General features: G+C 47.6%; 1 protein-coding gene across 19 annotated transcripts in view; it reads left to right on the forward strand.

Moving 5' to 3' along the window:
• The first annotated feature begins 4200 nt into the window (after positions 1 to 4200).
• Positions 4201 to 16142, forward strand: part of FAM153A (family with sequence similarity 153 member A) — a 33454-nt gene continuing 21512 nt past the window's right edge. For 2 of the 19 annotated variants that reach the window (XR_010140122.1, XR_010140120.1), the window contains exons 1-6: positions 4201 to 4230; positions 5094 to 5658; positions 7732 to 7840; positions 9851 to 9888; positions 10307 to 10374; positions 10463 to 10565. Coding sequence is in view for 1 of the 19 variants with exons in the window: in XM_063724522.1 (XP_063580592.1) it covers positions 5629 to 5658; positions 7732 to 7840; positions 9851 to 9888; positions 10307 to 10374; positions 10463 to 10553 (336 nt within the window). In the remaining 18 variants the exon portion in view is untranslated. The other 17 variants (XR_010140121.1, XR_010140119.1, XR_008525688.2 and 14 more) reach the window with 15 other exon arrangements.

Genomic DNA, 16142 nt, shown 5'->3' on the forward strand with positions numbered 1-16142 from the left:
AGCCCAGAGAGGACATGATCATCAGGGATGGACTTCAGGGTCAGGCCAGACACAGAGTAGTTGCCAGGCTTGATCACCCTGTGGCTGGGACAAAGATCAGCTTCTGGGAGTCGCTGGACAGGTGGTCCTTGTGTAGCTACTATTGGCCAAGAGTGTCCTGGCCCGGAGTTCCGTTTTACTGGAGGGAGCCTCAGCTCCCAGGCAGGGCAGCTGCCCAATGCTAGTGTCAGAGGAGGTGAGGAGGGGACCTTGCTCTAAGGCAAAGGTCAACAAAGGGAGAGGGGCTGCCCTGGAGTCCAGGTGGTCCTTGCAACCTTCCCGTGTGACCCATAAGAGATCAGTTTCTCTGAGACGGCCTTGCAATCATCAGTCCCAAAGTCTGTGGTCTCCTACTCACAGGTGGAGGAATCCTGGCCATGGCTGGTCACTGGGAGGGCAGGGACTGTGTCCTCCTCCTTCTTTCTCATCCCAGAGCTCAGCTTTGGGCAGCCCATCTTGGGCCCCAGTGATGTTCCAATGCCTGCATTCCTGTTCTGAGATCTAGCACAAGTGTGTAAAAACTTTCTGCTCATTTTCTGTAGTCTCTGGGTTCCCACACTTACCCAGGTACCTGCGTGGGTTGTAATCCAGGGTCGGGGAGAAGAGGGTGGGCTCCTCAAACAGTGAGGTTTTCTCTTCTCTGCCTCTGCGGTGCTGGTCTGTCTGTTCCTGAAGTGTGCACTGAATGATGACGATAATAAATTTTGTATGTGTTTTACCACAACAATGTCTGAAGTTCAATAAAATGAATGGAAAGTGCAAGAGAGGCATATGTAGACCCAGGAAAGATAAATGACATAGTCACATTTCAACAGGAAAGTGGAAATTTCCCAGGCCTCAAAATGCACAGGGGAGTGATGAGACACTGCCATGGCATCAGCAGTGCATGTCTGTGCTACCAAGGCTCTGTCTTCCATGGCTTTCCTGGTGGTCTCATTGACCTTTCTTCATCACCAAGGAGGATGTTCTGGCAGGAGGTCCGTTTTTGCAGTTAACCTCCCTTGTCTACATGTGCCAGCCCCGTGTTTTAGCACGCGAGTCTGCCTGACGGACTCCTTCAGTGCACCCAACGTGCTGACAATTACTCTGTGTTTCCTAGAGGGCGAAGAAAGCTTCTTGTGCAAGCATCCACTCAAGACACTCTCTGAGAGATCGTCAGGCCCTGCCAAGGTAAAGTCTTTTTTGTTTATCTGAGGTGGGAATTTTATTTCTCTTGGTTTCTATAGAAATTGAGATAAGAGATGATAATCTTACCATGTACATTATAGATGACTTACAGAATGTCTTGGTGGGCAGCTGTAAAGTCAGAGTCAATTACCAGCAAGAATGAATTCAAGATGACAGGTTCACTTAAAAACTCTAGGGCAGTAAGCATTTTCCATAGGAGAAGTGCTTTCTTCTTGAAAATAATGGTGAACATGCAATGAAAATAAACTTGGAAATCATACACAGAAAACTTGTGCCTTTCCACGTGCCCTCTAGGCTTTAATTTGGGGCCCTTGTGTTGACTATTTTCACTATTTCCATTGGGTTTTCTATAATGTCATCAATGCAGAAAAGACCTGTGCACACAGACAGCATGATCTTACCCTCATGGTGTTTTTCTTTCTCTGAACGCATGTAGGGCCATTCACAGAAACAAATGGTACATATTCTGGGATCACCTTTTTGCTAAGGAAAAATCTTAGTGTTGAGAAAGGTGACACGTTCTTGCCTGCATTTTCTGGAGAACCACTCTCATTGGATCTTCCTATTGGAAACTGAGGTTTGGGAAGAAATTTCTAAGAGTGTACTGACGAGTGGTGACCATCCTACATACTCTCTGTTAGCTGCAGTGTCATTTTATGAAATCGAATGAGGTGCATCAAGGTGGGGAGCAGGTATAAGGAGAGAGTCTGTGTATAGTGATTATGAATGTCTTTGGGAGGATGTGTACATTTCTCCAGATAGCGTGCTTCCATGTGCACAGCTCAACACAAAGATGAGTGTTGTAAATAAACATTCCATTACCACTGCACACCTTAACGTCAATCAGCCCATTTATCCTCCACCACAGCTGTAGCTGAAGGCCAGTTTAATATCTCCAGTATGCAGATGGAGACAGTGCAGAGATGAATTTGCCAAGCGCTTTATCTCCTCAGTGGAAGAGACAGAGGTGAACTCAGGAGTGGGTGGAAGGTTGATGCCATGGGCTACTACTCTGAAGTAATCACATGGTTCTGGTATAATTTGTTGTTATGCCAGAGAGTTTTAGCACCTATGTGTGCACATGGAAGTTGGATGGCTGTCAGAAATCCCAAACACTGTCTCTCATATAGGATTGTCTCAATGATCACATAACTCAGTGTAGGAATAAGTACATTTTACAGTGGGCTTTGGTGTGGTGACAAATGGGAAACAGACATTGAGAGGTCAGACTTTTGGCTGCAGTGCTGTGTGATTTTCTCATCTCCTGATCAAAAGCAGAAAATAGTCAGACATGTTATATTGTATTTAATGGCATAATCTCCACAAGCCTTACATATGCTGCAGTTCAGCACACACACCCAAGACACAGCACCAAATAAGAACCGAAGGAAAAACTTGGGTGTTATCCTGGTACTCACCTTACCTGCTGGAATCTTCTACACAGCTGGGTTGGAGAGGGTCAGCACCCCCACCTGCTGCCCCCCATGATGGGCTTTTCTAGTGCTGGAGCCAGTGTGAGCATGGGCTGCAGCAGGTCCCACGGCGTGCACACACTGTGTTAAAAGGAAGAGCGGAAGGACAAACATCACGGGCCACGTAGAGGTCATCTTTAAAGGGTGGGATAATTGAGTATTTTCAAATCTTGGTTTAGTCTTCTTTAAAAAAAAAGGTTAGTGAATACATAGGATATTTTAGTTAGAATTAAGTCTCCCCTTTGAGGAAGGGTTGCTTTTTATCTAGTACAAAAGTTGTGACATGGTGGCTTACACCTGTAATCCCAGCACTTTGGGAGGCCAAGACGGGCAGATTACCTGAGGTCAAGAGTTCGAGACCAGACTGACCAACACGGAGAAAACCCGTCTCTCCTAAAAATACAGAATTAGCCAGGCATGGAGATGCATGCCTGTAATCCTAGCTACTCAGGAGGCTGAGGCTGGAGAATCACTTGAACCTGGGTGGCACAGGTTGTGGTGGGTCGAGATTCCACCATTATGCTCCAGCCTGGGCAAGAAGAGCAAAACTACAGCTCAAAAAAAAAAAAAAGGTCTAGGAGGGACAAAAAACACAGCAGCAGGACATGTGGATCCTGGAGAGGAAATGACCTCGAGGGGATAAAGAAGGGAGGACAAGTTAGCTCAGGTCAGATTAGGAAGGAGGAGCCCTGGATGCTGCGGTGAAGCACTGTGTGGTGTGCCGTTTGAGTTGGGTTCTTTCATGTCAAAGACGTTGGCGTAGCTAGAGGACCAAGGCTCTGTCTTCTGAGGCCTTCCTGGTGCCTTCCTTCACCATTTGCCTTCCCTCCACCATGGAGGATGGACCAGCAGCAGCTGAGTCTGTGCTGTGAACACACCTTTCCACACACACCAGCCCCATGTCCACAGCTCCAAGACCACCTGAGGGATTCACTCAGTGGAGCTCATGTGCTTATAGTGACTCCGTTTCCTAGGTGACCTGGTACTGGAAGACCTAGAAGACCTAGAAGACCTGGAGGAGCATATGCCAGGGAAGACAATCTCTGAGGAAGCCACAGGGGTTCACATGGTAAAGTCGTCTTCTTTCCTCTGAAAAGGAAATTTTATTTCTCTCGGTTTCTCTGTTTCAATTGAATTAAGATATATACATCTCACCACGTACACTATAGGTGACTGACAGAATTTCTTGGTGGGCAAATGCCAGAGTTCATTGTCAACTAAAAAATGGTTTCAGATGGCATCCACACTTACAAACTGTGTGTCAGCAGGCATTTTCCTTAAGAGAAATGCCTTCTTCTTGAGAAGAATTTGGAATTGTCAAACAAAAACAATTGAAAATGTTGCACAGAAATCCTGTGCCTTTCCGCGAATGTCTTCTAGATACCGGGGCCATTTTCTCAACCACTATTTACCATCTGGCTTTTTAACGTCAACAAGTGAAGACCTGTGCACACAGGAGACAGCATGGTCTGACCCTCATAGTGTTTTCTTTTTCTCTAGATGCAGGTGGACCCAGCCACACCGGCAAAGAGTACGTATTCTGGGATCATCTCTTTGTTTAGGTTTGAAATCTTAGTGTTGTAAAGGTGGCGCTGTTTCACCTGCTTTTGCTCAAGGGCCACTCTGGTTTGAGCTTTCTGCCAGAAATGACATTTGGGAAGTTTGGTTTTAAAAATATCAAGAGTCAGACCTGGCACAGTGGCTCACGCCTGTAATCCCAGCACTTTGGGAGGCCAAGACGGGCAGATTACCTGAGGTCGAGAGTTCGAGACCAGACTGACCAACACGGAGAAAACCCGTCTCTCCTAAAAATACAGAATTAGCCAGGCATGGTGATGCATGCCTGTAATCCTAGCTACTCAGGAGGCTGAGGCTGGAGAATCACTTGAACCTGGGTGGCACAGGTTGTGGTGGGTCGAGATTCCACCATTATACTCCAGCCTGGGCAAGAAGAGCGAAAGTACAGCTCAAAAAAAAAAAAAAAAAAAACGTCTAGGAGGGACAAAAAACACAGCAGCAGGACATATGGATCCTGGGGAGGAAATGACCTCGAGGGGATAAAGAAGGGAGGACAAGTTAGCTCAGGTCAGATTAGGAAGGAGGAGCCCTGGATGCTGCGGTGAAGCACTGTGTGGTGTGCCCTGTTTGAGTTGGGTTCTCTCATGTCAAAGACATTGTCGTAGCTAGAGGACAAAGGCTCTGTCTTCTGAGTCCTTCCTGGTGCCTTCCTTCACCATTTGCCTTCCCTCCACCATGGAGGATGGACTGGCAGCAGCTGAGTCTGTTCTGTGAACACACCTTTCCACACACGCCAGCCCCGTGTCCACAGCTCCAAGACCACCTGAGGGATTCACTCAGTGGAGCTCATGTGCTTATAGTGACTCCGTTTCCTAGGTGACCTGGTACTGGAAGACCTAGAAGACCTAGAAGACCTAGAAGACCTGGAGGAGTGTATGCCAGGGAAGACAATCTCTGAGGAAGCCACAGGGGTTCACATGCTAAAGTCGTCTTCTTTCCTCTGAAAAGGAAATTTTATTTCTCTCGGTTTCTCTGTTTCAATTGAATTAAGATATATACATCTCACCACGTACACTATAGGGGACTGACAGAATTTCTTGGTGGGCAAATGCCAGAGTTCATTATCAACTAAAAAATGGTTTCAGATGGCATCCACACTTACAAACTGTGTGTCAGCAGGCATTTTCCTGAAGAGAAATGCCTTCTTCTTGAGAAGAATTTGGAATTGTCTAACAAAAACAATTGAAAATGTTGCACAGAAATCCTGTGCCTTTCCACGAATGTCTTCTAGATACTGGGGCCATTGTCTCAACCACTATTTACCATCTGGCTTTTTAACGTCAACAAGTGAAGACCTGTGCACACAGGAGACAGTATGGTCTGACCCTCATAGTGTTTTCTTTTTCTCTAGATGCAGGTGGACCCAGCCACACCGGCAAAAGTACGTATTCTGGGATCATCTCTTTGTTTAGGTTTGAAATCTTAGTGTTGTAAAGGTGGCGCTGTTCACCTGCTTTTGCTCAAGGGCCACTCTGGTTTGAGCTTTCTGCCAGAAATGACATTTGGGAAGTTTGGTTTAAAAAATACCAAGAGTCAGACAGGGCACAGTGGCTCACGCCTGTAATCCCAGCACTTTTAGAGGTGGAGATGGGCAGATCAGCAGAAGTCGGGAGTTGGAGACCAGCCTGACTAACGTTGAGAAACCCCATCTCTCCTAATAACACAGAATTCGCCACGCATGGTGTCACATGCCTGTAATCCCGGCTACTCAGGAGGCTGAGGCAGGAGAATCGCTTGAACCCAAGTGGTAGAGGTTGCGGTGAGCCAAGATTGTGCCATTGCACTCCAGCCTGGGCAACGAGTGAAACTCCACCTCAAAAATAAAAAAAAATAATAAACCAAGAAACTAAGAGTCCGGTACTCTAACCATGCTACTGTCATCCCTGGAAGCAGCAGTGTCATGTAAGGTGGGGTGGTACATCAAAGTTGGGAGGGACAGAGGAGAGAGTCTATATGGAATGATTGTGGATGTCTTTGGGTGTGTGTGTGCATTTCCCCAGAAAACATACTGCCATGTTCAAAGCACAACACGAGGATCAATGTCCAAGAAAAATTCCATCACAACTGCACACTTTGCATAAATCAACCCATTCATCCTCCACCACGGCTGTACCTGAAGATAAGTTTAATATCCCCAGTCCTCAGATGGACATGCTGCAGAGTTGAATTTCCCAAGCTCTTGGTCTTTTAAATGGAAGAGGCATATGTGAACTCGAGGATGAGTGGAAGGTTAATGCCATGGGCTTCTACACTGAATTTGTCACAAAGCCCTGGTATGATTTCTTGCTAGGCCAAGTTATTCCAGCACTTCTGTGTGCATGTGGGAGAATGAAAAGCTATTCAGATCCCAGACACTATCGTTATCGGATGGTCTCAATGGTCAGCTAACCCAGGGTTTGTTTGAGTAGGTACATTGCACAGTGGGCTTTAGTGTGATTTTTCATGTAAAACACACAGAGTCCTAAGGATTTTGGTCTAGAATGGTGAAGTCATTCCCAGCTCCTTTTCAAAACCTGACAGTAATCAGTGGTGTATTCTATTGTATTTAATGAAATAATCATCAGGCAGGATAGCTGCCCCACGCTAGTTGCAGGGGAGGTGAGAAGGGACCCTGCTGCAGTGCAAGGTGAACTCAGCAAAGGGAGAGGGGCTGCTCCAGAGTCCAGGTGGTCCTTGCAAATCTCCTGTGTGACCTGTAAGACATCACTTTGCCTTTTTATCTGAGATAGTCTTGGAATTGTTAGTCCCATACTCCGTTTTGTTTTACTCATGTGTGGATGAATCCTGGCTATGGCTGGTCACTGGGAGGGGAAGGACTATGTCCTCCTCATTCCTTCTCATCCCAGAGCTTAGCCCTGGGCAGCCCATCTTGGGCCCCAGTAATGTTCCAATGCTTCCAACCCGTTTGCTGAGATCCAGCACCAGTGTGAAAAGGCTTCCTACTCATCTTCTTCAATCTTTGTCTCTCATGGTAATTTAGAAACCTGAGTGGATTCTGATCCAAGGTCCCAGGAGAATAGGGTGGGCTCCTGAAGTCAATGAAGTGTCCCCCTCATCTCTACCCTGGCCACTTTGGTTCAGCTTTTCTCTTTGCACAAGATGCTCTTTTTCTGTTTACAAGTCCTCCCTTGCTGGACAAGGCTTTTTTATTTTTGTTGTGGCATCCCTGTACTTCACAGGGGGCCTGGAGCTTGTTCCTGTGCCCCCTGAAGTACCCATCCATGAATGATCAGATCATAGCAGCAAACCACTCTGCCAGGAATCACCAGGGGGGAGAGTCACATCTTCCTCATCTTTGGGTTTAGACCTGTGCATTCCAGTGTGGTCCTCAGTGGCATATGTGCCCATTCACGTTTAAATAAATGAAAATATTCATAACCTCCTCACAAGAGCCATGCTAGAAGTTCCCAGTTGCCAAAAATCTACTCTTAAGAGAGCATCTCCTTTCTCCCAGAATCACCTGGGAAGCAGCTGCTGTGAGTCTGGCCCAGGTTCTGTTCTCTTCACCCACCTAACTCAGTGCATTTGCATCAAGGCTGGAATCTCAGGTTCTCAGATTGGAGGTAAGAGATGCTATGAGCCAGTGTTGGTGAACAGTTGAAAGGGATTATTTCAGGTCCTCTGTCTTGCCTGAAGGCTCACAACTGTGAGCAGTGCCTTCATAAAGGCCCCTGAGTTCACAGAGCCCAGGGAGAATCACAGTGGACAGAGCAGTAGTGCTGATGTTTGTGTCTCTGTACATGGGCTCATGGGCACCACCTCTGGATCCATCCAGGAGGAAATAGACTGGTCAGGTAGGGACCAACACTCCAGGGTTGACCAGTGAGAGAGGGTTCTTGGGAATTGGGTTATTCTTGTTTTGGAGCCTAGGATGGGATCAGTGAAGTGACTAAATATGAAAGGAAACAGGTGTAGAAGTCTGACTTGGGATTTTTTTGTATCTTAATGAGAAAGTCCTAAGAGTTTTGTTCTCATGGGCTTTGTGCGAGTTGTGTTTGTCACTGTCATTTCTTGCTCTGGTGTTTAAAGATTACATTTTGCAGAAGACCAGATCATTCCTGCCTTTGCCACAGCAAGCACCAGAGCCCTGGGTTTTGATGAGGTAGCATTTTTTTGTGAATAGAGATGACAAGGTGAGTACGCAGGTGTAAAGTTGAGTGTGGAGTGGGACACAGCCCCGCACAGGCGCTACGTGATCCTGAAGACAAAGTCCTTCATACATGTGCCGGAGGTGAAAGGAGCCCACTGTCTTTCTCTACACTCTCGGGACCTGCAACAGCACCTTCCTGTCCTGTCCTCACTGTCTGCTCGTGCTCTAAGGGTGCTCCCTGGGTTGGATGACATAGGAAATCCTTCCTCTGGGATTCCTACGTGTGCCCCAGCATCCTGGAGTCCTGAGGGCAGAACACATGACTGAGCACAGTTTTGGCCTCCACTCCTCGCCTAATCCCATCCAATCCCAAATCCTTGTGCTTTGAATGAAGCCTAAATTGGCTTTCACTGGAGAGGCCCAAGTCCAGCTGTTGCTCAGGGCCCTTTGTGGCTGGCAGGAATCCTAAGGGATATGTGTGGAGGGGCTGCTGCGTTGCTGTAGGCAGTGGCTCTCGCCCTCCCTGCAGCCTGGTCCCTGGAATCCAATGGGCCCAGGGCAGAGCCTCCGGGCAGCTGGCACAGTGGTCACTTGTCTTGTCACACCCTCCTCTCTGGCGCAGTAGCCTTGTCCTGCGCCCCACACTCCAGTCAGGCCCAGCTTGTTCTCTGTGTCAGGCCTGCCAGGTGCCTTTCCTCCTAGTCTTCCCACAGCTCAGGCAAACCCTGGGAGGGCCCCCTCATTTCTGTGCTGGCAACTGCTGGCCTCACCTGCAGATTAAGGCAACTGGGACAAGCGGTTTACCTTGAATTCTGTTCCATAGTTTCCAAATATTCAGAAGCTGGTGGGATTCTTTTGAGGACTGAATATTTTCCAAGTCTCTAAGGTTATTTCAGACATAGAAGAGTCACTGTATCAGTGACATCGGCCATCATGGCCTCCCACAGGCCGCAGCACAACCCCAGGCCTGTGGGAGGTGCTGCCAACCCATGGTGCGATCCACGGGTTGATTGGAGGCCCTGGCAGTGCAGCCTTGACCTTCTTTCCAATGTTCTTATATTGGAGAACAGTAGGACTGGTGGAGGTCCACAGGGAGAAAGGAAATGGGATTCATGAGGGAACAGAAACGGGCCCTACAGGAGGAGGAGGGAGGCAATTCCACGTCATGCACAATGTTGTGAAGAGGGCGGCTGCCTCTTGGAGGAACAGAATGGCACGGCTTCGCCTCCCTTGGCTCAGTTGTGGAATGTGAGGGCTGGGAAAGTATGTGGGAAGTCAGAGGTCCCTCCCTCATAGCACAGAGGAAATGATACAGGCTGTGGAGAAGGCTCCAGAAACGAGCACATCAGAGGCTCTGGGGTGGGCTCCACAGCCCCAGGACAGCGGGGTCTGAGTGGTTCTCTCGACTCTAACTCTCCCCTTTCCTTCTTATGGCCACCCCATCACTGCTGCTCCTCCGGACACTCTGATGCTTGCTTCACAGAATTGGAAGACTCCACCATTACAGGCAGCCACCAGCAGGTAATTGATCTCCTCATATGCTGTCTGTCTTTTATCCTCTTTCTGACTCATGAGCTCCTTTTTTAGCTCTAGCCCTTTTCCTCTTTCCCTCTCTTGTGATTGTTCCCCTGAAGGACCTGGTCTCATCCCACAGTTGAGGTCCTCGGATCTTCAGTGTCGATAAAATCCCTCTCCAGCCCTCCTGCCCACTGCCTTGGCATTGCCCTGTTCACTGGCCCCCAGGTTTCAGCTTTGAATCTTGCTGAATAACCCTACAGGGTCCAGGGGAGGGGGCTGGGCTGGGGTCAGAAGAGCTGGACCCCACCCTGCTGGAGGGACCCTCAGTGACATCTGGATCTGCTCTGGGCACCCCCTTCACAGATAGGACTTTTCCTGCACTGGTATCTCTGGACATGCACAATTGTTCTCTTCCTCACAGATGTCAGCAAGTCCTTCCTCTGCACCTGCAGAAGAGGCAACAGAAAAGACCAAAGTGGAAGAGGAAGTGTGAGTGTGCGGCGGGCAGAATGATGAGGGAAGCAGGCACGTGCCCATGTTCTTCTTGGCTATGCTCACTTTCTTGTTGTCCCATCAGGAAAACCAGAAAGCCCAAGAAAACCAGGAAACTCAGGAAGAAAACCCAGTGGAATGTCCTGAACTGTTGGGACATTTTTAATATATTTTAGAGACCTCTGAAGGTAAGTGAAGGATGCCCTGAGAACATGCTCCAGGAAACAGACACCCACTCCATGGCAGCCCCTGAGCCTGCTCGGCTGAGCCCTCCACAGGCTGCTTAGTGAGGGAGACACTGAGGTGCTGGTCGCACCCCCATGTGCAGGACTCCAAGGGCTGTGCACTGTGTTATTTGTCTGCAGTGACACTTCAGCTCACCAACATCTCATTTGGGGGGACCTAGCTCTGTCCTCTCAGCCCCTTGAGGACAACAGGGAGCATCACTAGTTCATCCTGAGGAGACACTAGGGTTGACATGAATCCGCCTGGTTCAGGCCTCCTGGGAAAGGTGTGAGAGGGATGGAGGCACCCCCAGGCTCCTCGTCACACAAGCAAGCAGCCCACCCGACCCAGTATTGCAGGCCAGCTGGCACTCAGTAGGTCCTGGTGTCAAGCAGTGGACACGGCAGGATCCAAGAAGAACTGAAATGTGCCCAGTCCCAGGAGTCCTTCAGCCTCTGTGGGGGTCTGGGGGCCTCCAATCCCAGGGGTCCTTCATCCTCTGTGGGGGCCTGGGGTGGCCTCATGGCTCCATTTTTCAAGATGAGGTTGGAGGCTTCTGTATGTAGAGAGCACTGGCTTGGGCCAAATGCCAACAAAACAAACCCCTGAAGACATTTCAGGGCCATGCTCACTTGGGAGGGTTTGATGGCATGATTTAGGGAGCCTCTGTTTTTTTAATATATTTTCCAATCTTGAAATAAGGTACACATATGAATGTGTGTGTGTGTGTACATATACACTGTTTTTCACTCGTTCAAATGTATGTCCTCTGTAACCCTTTTATGCTAGAATATACGAACATGAGAAATTTATGTCTTACCAAAGCATAATTTTAAAAATTACTAAGCAAAGACAGGTCCGGTGGGGATGCTAGAAAGACCAGGTCTTATTAGGCAATAACAATGACATGCTCCAGGAAGCTATGCATATTCAACGTGCTCAGTTCTTCTGTCTGGATGACACAGAGGATCTGGGTGGCAAGGCAGGGTCACCACCTCCACCCTGTGTCATGAGACCTCCTGCTTCTCTTAGGGCCCAGGGACATGGGACTCTGCCTGTTGATCCTGGTATCCTCGAAATTCCCCCGTTTCTCTGTGTCTATTTTACCCTCCAGGGAACCAGCCTCTGAAGGTGCCCGTGTGAGCGCCCAGGTTCAGTTCTTCCTCCATGATACTCACAGACACTCTCTGTGGACAGATAACCCCTCAGCAGAGAGCAGCACACAGGGCTCAGTGCCTTGACATCTGAGTAGACCTGATTATGGGGAGCTCAGGGGCCCAAGGTCACCTTCTAGGGCCCAAGGACCTCTCTGAGACCTGCACACCCATCCCAGGGAGCCCCTTCCCCCTCCACCTCTGTGCCTCCCCACTGACCCTTGCACCTCTGTCTGTGTTGCAGATTCCTCGAACACCAGGAAGGGCCCCAATGTGGGGACATCAACATGGCTCAGACTTGATGTGGATCATGATCATGTCGGGAACTGTGCTACTCCAAAAACTTTTTTTTTTTTTGAGACGGAGTCTCGCTCTGTCACCCAGGCTGGAGTGCAGTGGCGCTATCTCAGTTCACTGCAAGCTCCGCCTCCTGGGTTCACACCATTCTCCTGCCTCAGCCTCCCGAGTAGCTGGGATTACAGGCGCCCGCCACCACACCCAGCTAATTTTTTGTATTTTTAGTAGAGACGGGGTTTCACCGTGTTAGCCAGGATGGTCTCGATCTCCTGACCTCGTGATCCGCCCGCCTTGGCCTCCCAAAGTGCTGGGATTACAGGCGTGAGCCACTGCACCCAGCCAAAACTTTTACAATCTTTGCTTAATTTGTTTTTAAATATTTTCCTGGCTGGGTGTGGTGGCTTATGCCTGTAATCCCAGCACTTTGGGAGTCTGAGGCGGGTGGATCACCTGAGGTCAGGAGTTCGAGACCAGCCTGGCCAACAAGGTGAAACCCTGTCTCTACTGAAAATACAAAAATTAGCTAGGCGTGGTGGCACACTCTTGCAGTCCCAGCTATTTGGGAGGCTGAGGCAGGAGAATCACTTGAACCCGGGAGGTGGAGGCTGCAGTGAGCCAAAATCATGCCACTGCAATCCAGCGCCTGGCAACAAAGTTGAGACTTCGTCTCAAAAAAAAAAAAAAAAAAATCTGACTTTAACCTCTGTTTTTCAGAGGGCACAAATTGTTCTTGTATAGTTTCCATTTTACATTTTTATCCGAAGTTATTTTCCAATTGTTTTCATTCTTTCCGAAGTTTTATTTACTCAGTTTTAAGTTTTTGTAATTTTGATACACTTCTTTCGTGCTTTCATTTTCTTAATGACTTTTACCTCATTTTTAAAACAAATCCATAGTACAGTAAGTTACATCAAGATGGAGTATTTTTATGTTTTGTAGTGATTTATATTCTGTATGTATTTTACATATATAAGTGTTAATGGCCTGGTGCAGTGGCTACCGCCTGTAATCTCAGCAGTTTGGAAGACCAAAGCAGGAGGACTGCTTGATCCCAGGAGTTTAAGACCAGCCTGGGCAACATAGTGAGACCTCATCCCCACAAAAAAAAAAAAAAAAATCTTTAATTAGCTGGGCACGGTAGAATCCATCTGTAGCCCCAGCTACTTGGGAGGCTGAGGCAGGAGGATTGGTTGAGCCTAGGAGGTTGAGGCTCCAGTAAGCCATGAATGCACCACTGCACTCCAGCCAGGGTGACAGAGCAAGACCCTGTCTTAAAAAAGAAAAAATATTAATATTAATATCAGTTAGAAATCGAGTTGTTCACTGCAAAACTAAACAGTTTATAGCAGAAATAAGCACTTGGAGGGAAATGTTACATTTTCACTGCAGGCCTTGAATCCATAGCCACTAGCTCTGTGTCCTTCAGGGTTCTGTGGTTCCTGGTTCCAGAGAGATCACTTGCTCCAATGTAACGAGTGAAGAGTTCTTTAGGTGATGGCTGCTGGGCCCAGCTTTGCTGTTGTCTTTGCTGTCTTGTAAGCCTCATGTTGCTCAAGTTCAGTTGTGTATGAGTGTACTAACTACTGTGAGCCTCTCCAAGCATGTGCAAGCAATTTGAGAGGAGCCTAATATTTGCAAGCAATTTGAGAGGAGCCTAATATTTGCAAGGAATTTGAGAGGAGCCTAATATTTGCAAGGAATTTGAGAGGAGCCTAATATTTGCAAGCAATTTGAGAGGAGCCTAATATTTGCAAGGAATTTGAGAGGAGCCTTTTAAGGATGTTTTACTGGGGGGGTCAGGTGAGGGAGATAACACGGGGGCAAGAAGGAAAGTTATTAATTCATAGGAAACTACCAGCCCTTCATCACCTAACTTGTGATTTACAGACACTGAGCGCATTGCAGGTTGAGAAGGTGCTTGGTCCTTTTTGTAGCCTTATGCTGTGCTCTTCAGAGCCATGAGTGTGCTGCTTTTTCTCCCATTTTGTTTCTTGTAGATTGTTGTCCTTGATGCTGGAAAATATTTTGAAGACAAGACTCTAAACAGTAACCTATGCCACACTAGTTTATTGGAAAATGAGAAACTTACATTTTACTGACAAGCTTGGAAGTTTCTTCTGTCCCGCGGTGACCTGTGTTTCCCTGGTATTTACCTTACCACTCTGCTTGATTCGCCTTTTCTGTGGCAGTAGTTAGGATGCCAACTTTTGGGGTTCTTTGTCCTCCTCTTTTCTTCCTACCTGCCAGCATTCAAATGGCCACTTCTATTAAGTGATGGAATTCAAGAATTTATTTATTTATTAATCCTGATATGGTTTCACTCATCCCTCAGTTTAACATTTAGGGTGCAAAGTAGTCACCTAGAGGTGCCACTCAGTATACAGCACTGTGTTTAGAAACTGAGGGAGCCATGAAGTATTTAGTCTCTGCTCTCTGAGACCTCAGCCAGGTGCAAAGAAGAGATGCAGAACCGCATTGCAGATTGTGTTATGTACACCCAGCAGCACCAAAATGTGCCTGGGAATCATGGGGCTCAGAAATTTACCTCTGAGGCAGGTATGGCGGAAGCTTTATGAAAAGAGATGGGGCCTGTGCCAGGCCTTAGACATGGGAGAAGGAGGGCGTGTCAGGAAGCAGAAACAGTATCAGCAAAGGTGCTGCTGTGAGGCATGGGGGCAGTGTTTGGGGTACAGCCAGGGGCTTTCTGTGTCAGGTTTACAGCATCTGTGGGAGGCTGCGTTGGTAAATAAGCCCAGAGAAGTAGGCTGGGGCTACTTACATTAAAAGTATGCATGGCTTTGAAGGCCAGCTGAGTGGTATAAATAGAAACTATAAATAGTATCACATTTATTGAGGACAGCTTTTGCTGCCAAAAGAGTTTTTAAAATTTTTTTGGATTGTGTAATTTGTGGATAAAGAATTATTGACCTAAATGTATCTGATCTTAGAGTGTTTTAGTATACTAGATTATTGGAGGTGAAATGGCTAAGTCAAAGGTGATGAGTGTTTTTGAGACTCTTAATGTTAATTGCAAAATTAACCTCTAAAAAGGTAGGCCGGGCGCTCTGGCTCACGCCTGTAATCCCAGCACTTTGGGAGGCCGAGGCGGGTGGATCACGAGGTCAGGAGATCGAGACCATCCTGGCTAACACGGTGAAACCCCATCTCTACTAAAAATACAAAAAATTAGCCGGATGTGGTGGCAGGCGCCTGTGGTCCCAGCTACTCAGGAGGCTGAGGCAGGAGAATGGTGTGAACCCAGGAGGTGGAGCTTGCAGTGAGCCGAGATCACGCCACTGCACTCCAGCCTAGGTGACAGAGTGAGACTCCATCTTGAAAAAAAAAAAAAAAAAAAGCCAGTGTCAGCTTAGACCATGACTGAGAGCTCTTGGTTTACCTTATCCTTGCTAAGCTGGGTGTTACAACATTGAAACCTTCTGCAGTGTCCTCCCTCCCTCTTTCTCTCTCTCTCTCTCTCTCCCTTTCTTCCTTTTACTTCTCTTAGGATAGGCTCGTCTGTACTTTTTTGATAGAGGTAACCATTTGCCACACCATTTTCTGAAGGGCCTGCTCTCTTCCCCATTCATTTGTGACGGCACATTTATCCTACCCTAAGCTTTGATAACGTGTCAGGATCTTTCTGTCCTGTCCTCTCAAAGAGGTTAAATATTTTTTTATAATGACTTATAATTGACTGAAGTTATAACAGTTTTCTCATGTCAAGTATAAAAACAGGCCAGGCGAGGTGGCTCACGTCTGTAATCCCAGCACTTTGGTAGGCCAAGGTGGGTGGAACGCTTGAGTCCAGGAGTTTGAGACCAGCCTGGACAACATGGGACAACCCCATTTCTACAAAAAAAAAAAATACAGAAATTATCCAGGCGAGGTGGTGCACGCGTGTAGTCCCAGTTACTCGGAAGGCTGAGGTGGGAGGATGGCTTGAACCTGGGAGGTGAAGATTGCAGTGAGCTGAGATCACACCACTGCATTCAGTCTGGGCAATAGAACGAGACTCTATCTCAAAAAAAAAAAATTGTATACTCTATTGACTCATTTATGTCTGATGGGTATTTTTGATTACAAATTGTT

The sequence above is a fragment of the Pongo abelii genome, chromosome 4, assembly GCF_028885655.2.
Source record: "Pongo abelii isolate AG06213 chromosome 4, NHGRI_mPonAbe1-v2.0_pri, whole genome shotgun sequence".
Lineage (NCBI taxonomy): Eukaryota > Metazoa > Chordata > Mammalia > Primates > Hominidae > Pongo > Pongo abelii.